Consider the following 11,418-nt stretch of genomic DNA (forward strand, 5'->3'; position numbering starts at 1 on the left):
CATACAGGAAGGAGAGAGCAGAGAGATAGCAGAGGATAGGAGAGTGACACCATACAGGAAGGAGAGTGCAGAGTGACACCATACAGGAAGGAGAGTGCAGAGTGACACCATACAGGAAGGAGAGTGCAGAGTGACACCATACAGGAAAGAGAGTGCAGAGAGACATGAGAGGTGGAGGGCAATGTAGGCCACATGGGGGGGCATGAATGGTGGTCCTATCAGCCATAATATCATAGCGGTGACTCCTTTTCTTCCGTCTGTAGTCCCAGGTGATCGGGATTTTCTCCCGGAGCTCAGCGCAGGAATATAATTGGTTGATGGCCCCTCTGGGGAGTGCGGGCATGGTGGTTCCATTCTGCATCACCAACAACAACTTCCCGGAGTTCAAGAGTCTAATCTCTCAATGTACCTTCGCCATATTGTATCACTCCAAGACCAGGGGGAGGCTCAACGTCACCGATGTCACCGACTCTCTGTATGACCAAGAGCTGCAATATCTGTCCAGAACCCTGGGTGAGAGGAGATTTCCTGATTTACTGATGGCTCATTGTGATATTTAGAACGAATTTTGGGAAAATGAAGTTCCTTATAGCTTATGGAGTTATGTGGCATTAGCAACTTACGTATATCTTAGATATCTTTATTAAAAGACAGAAATGACAATAATGACAACAATGTACAAATGTTCAAATACCATTGGTAGCTTCCGACGCGTTTCGCAGGGGACTCGCTTCTTCAGGGGATTTACCCCATGTTCCTCTTTTCATACACAACTGAAGTACAAAAACAGAAATAAGGAATTACATTTAAATATTTTAATTCATATCAATGCATTTCCTCATTTCTGTTTTTGTACTTCATTTGTGTATGAAAAGTAATTTCTTTGCTGTGTCAATCCCCTGAAGAAGCGGGTCTCACGAGAGACACAAAACTAGAGGCCCTTTTTTTTAAGTCAGGACAAGTGGCAAACCTTAAAATTGCAGCTACTCCCTGAAGTTCTGAAATTTTACACTTGAGGTTGGATCTTGGGGGGAGCGTAGGACTGAATGCATCAAGTTCTATGTAATCCATAAGATCCAAGAATCTCCACAGGGATTGGTTGGTTGGTGACTTATATGAGCTCGGTGGTCTGTTTCAGGTCTGTGACAAATTTGAGGTCGATTCATGTGAACTGAGGCAACCAACCTCATCATCCATATTTTTATGCCATGCAACAAGTTGTGTTATCTAATCCAACATTTACTCTGCAGGCCGGGGGAAGGTGCTGGTTGTGCTGGATGACCTGGAAGATAGCAGTGACTGGGTAAGGGACAGCATCCTCCATAGCCAGATAACCATCCGTGATCAAACCCTGGGTCTCTATATCTTCACCACGGAGGAGAAACGGGACAAGGAACGGATCAGACGGAGGCTGCAACCCATCTTGGATACATTGATCTGTAGGTTTGGGGGAATCTGGAGGTTGGGGAATAATTGGGATTGTGCCAGGGGCTCTCATGTCGGGCATTGGACGAGGGGTTATTTTTTTGCACCCACCAATCCTTAGAGTATGGAGCCATGGCATAAGTCGTTGGATCTTGATGGTTGACGTCCTGTTTTGGGTTTGATCTGTGAATAACAAGAAAAGAATTGTGTGACGGCCACACGGCAAACATCTTAGAATTCTTCTCTGGTTTCTTGTTTCCTGTTTGTCCCACGGTGCGCAATGCAAGGGCCAGACCTGATCTACAGTCTGCTGCCATCTCTTCTTAAGCTCAACCTAAAAATCGTCCCAGAAAGAACCCAACTTCCTAATGGGTTTCCCATCATTGACATTTCTTGTGATACCAGGGTGGCGGTTGTGCCATGGTGGCATCCCCACATATACTGGCACCTCTACAAATGCCAATGAGACCTGATAGAGAAGTTACTACAATCTTATCTAAACACGCAGACATCCAACATAAACTCACCACCAGCATAAGCAGATGGGTCAGAGAGAGCTGCTGATTGGCTGCTTCCAGTGCAGACCATGTGATCAATGCCCTGGCAAGCAGGCAAGATTAAAGTCCAGCTTTCAGCGGCTCCGTATGTTCTTGTTTTTAATTGGATTAGAATTTATTTTCTTTAGAAGTCTGATTTATAGAGAATGGAGAATTAAATAAATTATTTTATTTTTCTTTAGGTTCATCCAGTCACCTGATGGCAGATCTAGTAAGTAGATGCATTGATATTGTTCTTTTTTACTGGTCGGTGTTCCCCCCATGTTGAAATGGATTCAGTTAGGAATCTGTACCGCCATCCGATGCTCCCATCATGGCAGATGAGGTGACTCCATCTTCATTGTTGGGAAACCACCCCTCCCTGTGGGGTCCCATAGATTGGTGCCCATTGGCATGCAGGAGACCCCATGGGGAGATCAGGGTGGCAATGCTCTGTGATTGGTCCTAGGGGAGATCACACAGGGGTGCTAGGTGGGCTTTGCCGTAAACGTACCACAACAGAGACCCTATATTGGGTGGAGCTTCTCGGTGGACGGGGAATCCCAGGCAGTCTCTTCCTTTGTGAATCTTTTCATTGTGTTTTATCCTGTAGATTGCGGCTCTCATCCTGTGTACCTCGTGGCTTCTTCATGTCTATCAGGTGAGCAAATTCAGCAGTTTTTTGACCCATATTTGGGTTCAAACAGCTCAATGGTGCCATCTCATGGAACAATCAGCAACCAATCAGTGGCCGTTTACTGTGCATTCATGTGGATACATTTGGCCTAATTTATTAAAGCTCTGACTGGAGAAGACAGAATATTATGGGAGAACCTGGGTAATCCAGCAACCCTGGCATGGATCTGGTCCAAAACTGAAAACATTCACTAATAGCAAGAAATCCATTCCAGGTTTGCTGGATTACCCAGGTTTTCCCATAATAGTCTATCTTCTCCAGTCTTAGAAAGCTTTAAAAAAAACAGACCCAATCTGATTTTGTCATTTCCTCTCTCTGTACAGGGTGTCACTCTGATATTGTCCAATATTGGGGGCTCATTGCTGCTCTGCAAATTTCTGCTTCCCTTCAATCCGGTGAGTAAATAATAAAGACAAAAAAAAGGAATCGATTACAAAAGTCTGAGACCTTCCACGAGAACTCATAATGCTTCACTGTCAATGTACAGCTAAAGATTCTCATAGGTATGGCAGTGGGAGGGGTTTGGTGCTGTCAATCCAAAAGACAGTGAGCGAAACTGGGTGTGGCTAGGTTTTGATTGACAGGCATATGAAGCAACTGGGACATTGATGGCCACACCCCCTGCATTATTTCCTCCTGTCTCTGCAATGCACGTGGGCCCCACCTACATAAGGGTGACAACTCTGTTCTGATTTCAGGAGCAGTGCAGCTTTGTTGTCCCCCCATTACAGGAAGCTGAGTAATGTTATCACATATTTTTTTTTTTTTGAGGGAGTAGGAAAACTATTGGGAGGCATTTGAGATTTAGATAAAATCTAAGAGTGATTAGATAAAATCTCTGTAAATGTATGTACTTAAACACGTTTCTTTCTTCCCATTCTGGCAAAATTGTGACTTGTAGTCCGGCACTGTACTCCCTCTCACCCGCCCCATAGATGGACCGAAAAAGAAGGTAGGTCAGTCCCCTGCATTGTGTTATGATGATGCCCTTACTAGGGTATGTAAGTGACTACATATAATATCCAGTGTCATAGAACAATACATGGCAAACATAATTAATTATTCCTCACAAGTGAAAATTTTGGTTTGTACAATCCAAATTATCTTAATGGAAATGCAACAGATATCTTCAGAGGCCCCGCCCCCGAATAGTCACAGAGTTCTCCAATCAGTATGAGATTTAAATGGAAATGCAACAAATATCTTCAGAGGCCCCGCCCCCGAAGAGTCACAGAGTTCTCCAATCAGTATGAGATTTAATGCCCCGTATTCCCCTGAGGAGCCTCCTGGCTGATTTGATTTCAACTCTCGACTTTTTTCTGGCTTTGGAGCTCAACTCCACCAATGGCAAATCTAACGTCCAATGAGAATGCCAAAAAATTGCCACTGACTGGACAAGCAGATGGGGGTTGCCTCAGCTGAGATATTCATGAACTCCTCACCTGTCTATGTGCCATGGCTCAAGGAAGCCATTGGATCACTAGCCCAGGGCAGCGGTGGCATCTTCCATATATCTGTCAGTTTAAATTGTCCGCTCCTGGGTTTTATGAGGGGTCTCTGCACTCAATGTATTTCTACACAACAGCCAATCAGACTGAAGCTTTTATTACCCAGAAAATTCGGAATCTCTGAGGCAGTACAGACATTTCTTGTAGTAACTTCTATTGGCCACAAGAAGAAGAGGTGGCGCCAGAGCGGCTGTGTTAAATCTTACGGGCAATGATGTTTTAGGTCAAAATGTTTCATCTAAAGTGATACCAGATATCATATTACTAAAATATTGTAACATCAAAAACAAATAACAATTGTCTTGCAGAGCCTTCTGCAGGCCAGACTTCTTACTCTTCTGATGGTGACGGTGATGGAACTGTTGGCTGTGTATTGGTATTATTCCAGTGTGAGGGCGGTAAGTGTTGGGGTATTTCGGTGTTATTCAGTAAGTACCCTCCTCGTTCTCTTAGTAACAATCTCTCTTTTCTCTTTCACATATAAAAGGTTTGGACTGCTGCTCATTCATTTGTCACTCTGCTGTTTGCTGTGCTGTCATCTTAATCCTCATCCTCCCACAGGGTAAGTATATGAAGATTTACCACACAGGCAATTCTCTGACCGTATAACAGAGGTCAGATATTTGTATTTCACCAGCCCATGATGTGACGGCTTCCTGTTGACTCCTTGCCATGTCATATTAAAATATTTTATTATTAGATAGATGGCTGCTGGTAATATAACAGCATTCATGCCATAATTACAGTATCTACTGACCTGGACATTCCTGTAAAGATTTACAGCACATTTCATCAACCTACTACCTGCAGCCCATCAGTCTTATAAATAGGGAATCTGGATCAATTCTCCGTGAGGAGGGTGCCTGTGTTGGTAGTGGTATGATCTGGGGGGTCTGGGGGGTCAGTGTTATGATCTGGGGTATCTGCGGGGGCATCATTATCACCTGGGGTTCCTGTGGGGGCAACATTATGATCTGGGGTGCCTGTGGGGGCAGTATTATATTGTGGGGTGTGTGTGGGGGCAGTATAAGGATCTGGGGTACCTGTAGGGGAAGGGTTATAATCTAGGTGCCCGTGGGGGCAGTGTTATTATCTGGGGTACCTGTGGGGGCAGTGGTATGATCTGGGGTGCCTGTGGGGGTGGTATGATCTGGGGTGCCTGTGGGGGCAGTGTGGGGGCAGTGGTATGATCTGGGATGCCTGTGGGGACAGTATTATGATCTAGGGTACCTGTGGGGGCAGTGGTATGATCTGGGATGCCTGTGGGGGCAGTATTATGATCTGGGGTGCCTGTGGGGGCAGTATTATGATCTAGATCTAGGGCAGCAGTGGCCAACCGCGAGAAGATTTTGTGAGTCCATGTCTCTGGTCGGTGCGCCTCCGGGGTGGGGTCAGGAGATGGACCACACTGGGGGGATACACTGTCCAGGGCCGCAGACCATGTCCCCCATGCACATCCCTGGCTCAGGGACGTGGACGGGCTGTGATTCATGACACAACCCCCTCACTTTGCCATTGCTCAGATCTGCGATGGCAGAGTGGGCGGGGCTGTGACATTATGACATCATTATGGGTAAGGTTCCTCCCCTTTGATTGACAACCGGCTCCCTGTGCATGTGCGATTAGGAGCCGGAAATTTGAGTGGGCCGCGGGACCAAAAAGGTTTGAAACTGCTGATCTAGGGGATATAATAGTTTTAGCATTTTACCTTTTCTTTTATCCGGGCAGCTTCCTAATATTGCAGATGATGAAGAGCCTGAGCTCAGTATGAGGAACCTGAATGGAGTCCAGAGCGTGCTCTGGTGTTAGTCTGACAATGGAGTCCTCAACCTACGGTCCCCAATCAAGAACAGGGACCCATCTCCTCATATACATTTCATAGACTGGTCTCCACACTCTGCTCCATTTTATTGGATTCTTCCTCCCCCCCCCGAGTACAAAAGCTCCACAATTCTACCCCAATTGTTATTCTCACCATCTGCCCCCTCCATGGCCTTGTCATTTATTTCCACGCCATCATGCTCTGTATAAAGGGAATCATTTTATACATTCCACTTGATGATATTATCTGGCCAAAAAGTACAGATTATGTTTAATAAAAATATTTTTTTACATGATTTGCTTTTGTATTAATGAGAACATCTGTACAGATCCAGGCGGAGAGAGGGGGGGTGGGGTTGAGGCACATGATCCTGAAAAATACCCCTTGTGCAGCTTTAAAAAGAAAAAACAAAATTCCTAATTCCTAAGTTTTACTTTCAACAGAGACTACAGGATAAAGCAGTAATGAAGTCCCGCCCCTGAGGAGCCTCATCCCAAGTACCGTATTTTCCGGTGTATAATACGACTTTTTAACCCCGAAAAATCTGTGCCAAAGTCGGGGGTCGTCCTATACGCCGGGTACTTACCAATCCCCTGAACGGGGAGAAGATTCGAGCTCGGGTTAACCAGAGTCAGCCGGCAGAGAGCTTCGGGGAATGCTGTGAGCCATGCGGTATAGATTTACATGCTTGTTAAAGAATATTGTGATTTACAAATCAGCCACTAGGTGGCGCTGTGCGACTATTTTACATAGAATGGTAGACAATTCAATTATTTAAAGTAAAAATTTTCTTTGTTACTGTTTTTTTTTTAAATGGAACAAACTCTGTATATTAACTGGAAAAGCTGGGGGTCGTCTTATACGCCGGAAAATACGGTACATTAGATCCTGCAGACTTCCAGCTGTGGCTTTAGGTCCCTCTCATCATATCCTAATATTGGGCCTCTCCACATCATTACACACACCTCTATGTATTTCAACTGAAATTGGCCCCCCAGGGCAATTCATAAAAAATGCAGTGTGACAGTAAGAGGCCAATGAGAAGCAATGCATTATGGGAAGTCTATGGAATGTAATTGGATGGGGTAATACTACCATGAGACTAAAGCTGACATGAACAAACCCTATATGAGAAGAAGGAAGACCCGATAGTGGTTTCCCAATCTCTACAATATGGTGCCATGTTGTATATCAGTCATAAATGGCTCGGGTATAATGGGATCACCAACACATCATCCCACCAATCACCCCCCATCACTGGGGTAACTTAAAGTGACCCTGTCACCTGTTTAATTGGAGTTTTTACCAAACTGTCCCCCCGGTCATTCTTATAATGATCCTCCATCTCTGGCCTCTTCACATCCGACACCTTCCAGGATTCCGACCCCAACCGCCGGTCCTTCCTTCAGCCCTTAAACCCCACCCAGACAATTACAGGTCAATGGAGTGACAACCAGGAAACACAAGACGCAGGTATCTGTCTGCCTGATCTGTATCTGATGTTAAGTGTGCAGAATATTTTAGTACACTGGAAATAAATACATTATGGCTAAGTTCACACAGAGCAGCTGAAGAAATGGATTTAATAGATTTCTTTTTTTTTCCAACCTGACTCTAATTTCTGTTTGTGAATCATTACACAAATGAATCATTCACACATCCAATCTTATCTCACATCTGAACACACTGAGGCTTCAGGCCATGGTTCAGTATTTGGATTCTGTCCAGGAATGACAGGTCCTCTTTATATGATCTGCATGTTCCCTCCCCCACCCTGCTCCTTTCTGCTTACTTTCACTTTCATTTCTGCCTTTTCTTTGTCAGGAAGAGAACAAGCAACAACCTGTAATGTAAGTGCAGAAATTCTGCAAGGGAGAAAATGGGAGGGGTGTGTGTGTGGGGGGGTATTAGGGGGGTGGTGGGGGCATTTATAGGAACAGACAGGAAGAGGCAGAGAGACAGGCAGGGGAATCTGGGAGGAAATAACGCAGTGAAAACAGATAGATTATTCACCGACTCGTTTTAGTTTTCCTGTAATGTTCTCATTTCCCCCTGCTGCCCGTCCTCTGGGGGGCTCCAAATCCCTCTGTTCATCCTTAGGATCCTCGTCCCTCTGTGTACATAGGCTGCTATACAAATGTCTTATTTACCCAGCCGAGTATTATACAGCCCCGACCCTTCCCCAGCCTCGGCAATGTCACATTTCTGATTGTACAGAGCCGGTATAAAGGAAAGGCAGGCTCCCCAATACACCGTCACCTCTCCAGATTTATAGTCATGGCTTGGATGGTTTGCCTGCTGGATTTCCCACAAATATCCATTATTCCATAGAAGTGTTCTCTCATGGTTTGCTTTCTATCTGTGTGGCCCCCCTTTATGTTTCTTTCGAAAATAATTCCTCCTCCCCCACTCTCCTCCATGTTGGTGTTCCCCAAGGGTCAGTCCTATCATCTCCCGTCTGGACTACTGTAACCTCCTCCTCTCTGGTATTCCACTAACCCGACTCTCTCCTCTACAATCTATCAGGCAGGGGAATCTGGGAGGAAATAATGCAGTAAAAACAGATACATTATTCACCCACTTGTTTTAGTATTCCTGTAATGTTCTCATTTCCCCCTACTGCCCGTCCTCTGGGGGGCTCCAAATCCCTCTGTTCATCCTTAGGATCCTCGTCCCTCTGTGTACATAGGCTGCTATAAAAATGTCTTATTTACCCAGCCGAGTATTATACAGCCCCGAACCTTCCCCAGCCTCGGCAATGTCACATTTCTGATTGTACAGAGCCGGTATAAAGGAAACGAAGGCTCCCCAATACACCGTCACCTCTCCAGATTTATAGTCATGGCTTGGATGCTTTGCCTGCTGGATTTCCCACAAATATCCATTATTCCATAGAAGTGTTCTCTCATGGTTTGCTTTCTATCTGTGTGGCCCCCCCTTTACGTTTCTTTCGAAAATAATTCCTCCTCCCCCACTCTCCTCCATGTTGGTGTTCCCCAAGGGTCAGTCCTATCATCTCTCGTCTGGACTACTGTAACCTCCTCCTCTCTGGTATTCCACTAACCCGACTCTCTCCTCTACAATCTATCATGAATGCTGCAGTTCACTTTTAGATCACTTCTCACATACAGACACCACAACCCTTCCGTTTGACTCTGTCTTTATGAAAGAGAGTATACCCAGGAATATTGGCAGCCCAGTCATGTGAAGAACAAAGCCAGGATTCAGCAGCAATACCAACTAAGTTATAATTCTCCCCACTCATTAAGGCTTCCAACTCCCCTATCTTGTTTGTTAGACTTCTAGCATTGGTGAACATGTTCTTTAAACCATTGCTGCATTTACCATCATTATTTGCCAAATCACTTTGTTTTTCAGTACAACTAGTACTGCACAATCCAATGTTTGTTTGTAACATGGGAAGCGCCTTACAATTATCCATAACCCTCCCCCCAACTATCACCAATCAACCCTCCATTAGTGTCTGACCACTGACTAACCATTCTGCCACCCCTTTTACCTGTCCCACCCCCTCTGTCCTATTATAAAAATCCCTCCACCATTCCCCTAAATCTTTCCCCTAGCACAGCAGACCCCCGTTTTATTTAGGTGCAAACCATGTCTGGCATACAGGTTGTGCTCCAATGAAGAGTCAGCCCAGTGCTTTATGAACCCAAACCCTTCCCTTCTACACCAGGACTTAAGCCATGCGTTTAGCTGCCTAAGCTCCCTCCACCTTTTCTGTGTTGTGCATGGCACAGGCAATATTCCAGAGAACATAGCCTTGGAGGTCCTTTTCTTCCGCTTGAAACCTAGTTCCCTAAACTGCTTTTCAAGGATCGTCCATCTTCCGTCTATCTTGTCATTGGTTCCAACATGGACCAAGACAGCTGGGTCCTGTCCAGCCCCTTCCAGTAATTTGTCCACTCGGTCCACCACATGCCGAACCCTGGCACCAGGGAGACAGCAAACCATTCGGTTGTAGGGATCCGGGCGACAATCAATTCTATCCATCCTCCTGATGATAGAATCCCCTATGAATACATAGCCAACGTTATATATTAAGCTTTGTATACTTCAGAACCATCTGCATTGTCTTTTCTTGCATAGACCCATCTACCTCCCACTGAATTCTTACCTGGTAGGGTGGTCAATGTAAAAGTCTCATTCTCCTTTAGTGAATCCATCTCATCTTTCATTGCAATTAACTAAGCCTGTGACTCGGGTGATTCTTTGGCTTCTCTAAAATTTTAAGGTACTTCATGTGCTCTGTAACAGTAATCAATATTTGTCAGTATCAGATCATTACAATGTGACTCTAGTACACAGTCATCCAGATATTGAGGGGCCTTTCCTTCTCTTTTTGGGTATTGTGTACAATGGCTGTCTTGTTTCTGGCCATCATCTTTGTCCTCGGCTTCAGAAACTGGGCACTTGTTTGTATTAGACCTCGATATGGGGTATACCGTTCTCTGCCCATAAATATCATCATTATTTGGCAGATCAGTCTGAGTTTGTCTTTCAATCACACTCTTTGTAATAAACGTTACTAGTCTGTGTCTCGGGACTTTACCTGTGTTTGGGTAATACACCAAGTATGGGGGACTATTTCTGTCATATCCTACGAAACTTCCCTTTGTGCACTTTGAGTCTAGCTTCTTTCTGTCATACAGCTATGCAAGACATTCTGACCCAAAAGTTCTCATCCTTCAAAGATTACGCTTTTTCCTTGTCAATGTGTTATATGGAGTTTGCCTCAAATGTATGTAAATCTATTCCTTGTAAGTCACAAAGAATAAAAAACAAAATATTGGTGCACCAAATGACTTTACAAATCCAGATAAAACTAGCAGTGACATCACTGGGAGGAGTCAGGAGGCCACACCCACTGCAGGGTGTCTGCAGAAAGGGGCGGAGACAAGACCAGTCACCCTGCAGAATTAGAGGGAGGAGCAGTGACCAGTCTGGGAGAAACAAATCTGACCAAGAATAACAATACATGGCAATGATACATATATGAGAATATTTCATCATCCTGGAGACCAGCTCTGAGGATGTTGACCGTGCACAATATTTTAGTACAATGACACACTGGAAATAAATACATTATGGCTAAGTTCACACAGAGCAGCTGAAGAAATGGATTTAATAGATTTCTGTTTTTTTCTAACCTGACTCTAATTTCTGTTTGTGAATCATTACACAAATGAATCATTCACACATCCAATCTTATCTCACATCTGAACACACTGAGGCTTCAGGCCATGGTTCAGTAATTGGATTCTGTCCAGGAATGACAGGTCCTCTTTATATGATCTGCGTGTTCCCTCCCCCACCTTGCTCCTTTCTGCTTACTTTCACTTTCACATAATTTCTGCCTTTTCTTTGTCAGGAAGAGAACAAGCAACAACCTGTAATGTAAGTGCAGAA

At 44.7% G+C, this 11,418-nt stretch overlaps 2 protein-coding genes across 7 annotated transcripts in view; both read left to right on the forward strand.

Annotated features, from left to right (window-relative positions):
• Positions 1–6,786, forward strand: part of LOC140334807 (uncharacterized) — a 12,242-nt gene extending 5,456 nt beyond the window's left edge. For 2 of the 4 annotated variants that reach the window (XM_072417051.1, XM_072417054.1), the window contains 9 exons: positions 264–513; positions 1,251–1,439; positions 2,165–2,193; positions 2,575–2,622; positions 2,982–3,053; positions 3,560–3,610; positions 4,475–4,564; positions 4,654–4,728; positions 5,895–6,283. In XM_072417051.1, coding sequence (XP_072273152.1) covers positions 264–513; positions 1,251–1,439; positions 2,165–2,193; positions 2,575–2,622; positions 2,982–3,053; positions 3,560–3,610; positions 4,475–4,564; positions 4,654–4,710 — 786 coding nt within the window. In that variant the 3' untranslated portion in view covers positions 4,711–4,728; positions 5,895–6,283. Of the gene's footprint in view, positions 1–263; positions 514–1,250; positions 1,440–2,164; positions 2,194–2,574; positions 2,623–2,981; positions 3,054–3,559; positions 3,611–4,474; positions 4,565–4,653; positions 4,729–5,894; positions 6,284–6,431 lie in introns of those variants that run through there. The other 2 variants (XM_072417052.1, XM_072417053.1) reach the window with 2 other exon arrangements.
• A 4,524-nt stretch (positions 6,787–11,310) lies between these two features.
• Positions 11,311–11,418, forward strand: part of LOC140334808 (uncharacterized) — a 27,906-nt gene continuing 27,798 nt past the window's right edge. For 2 of the 3 annotated variants that reach the window (XM_072417055.1, XM_072417057.1), the window contains exon 1: positions 11,313–11,406. The gene's annotated coding sequence lies outside the window, so the exon portion shown is untranslated. Of the gene's footprint in view, positions 11,407–11,418 lie in introns of all 3 variants that reach the window. The other variant, XM_072417056.1, reaches the window with a different exon arrangement.

Source organism: Pyxicephalus adspersus, chromosome 7 (genome assembly GCF_032062135.1).
Source record: "Pyxicephalus adspersus chromosome 7, UCB_Pads_2.0, whole genome shotgun sequence".
Lineage (NCBI taxonomy): Eukaryota > Metazoa > Chordata > Amphibia > Anura > Pyxicephalidae > Pyxicephalus > Pyxicephalus adspersus.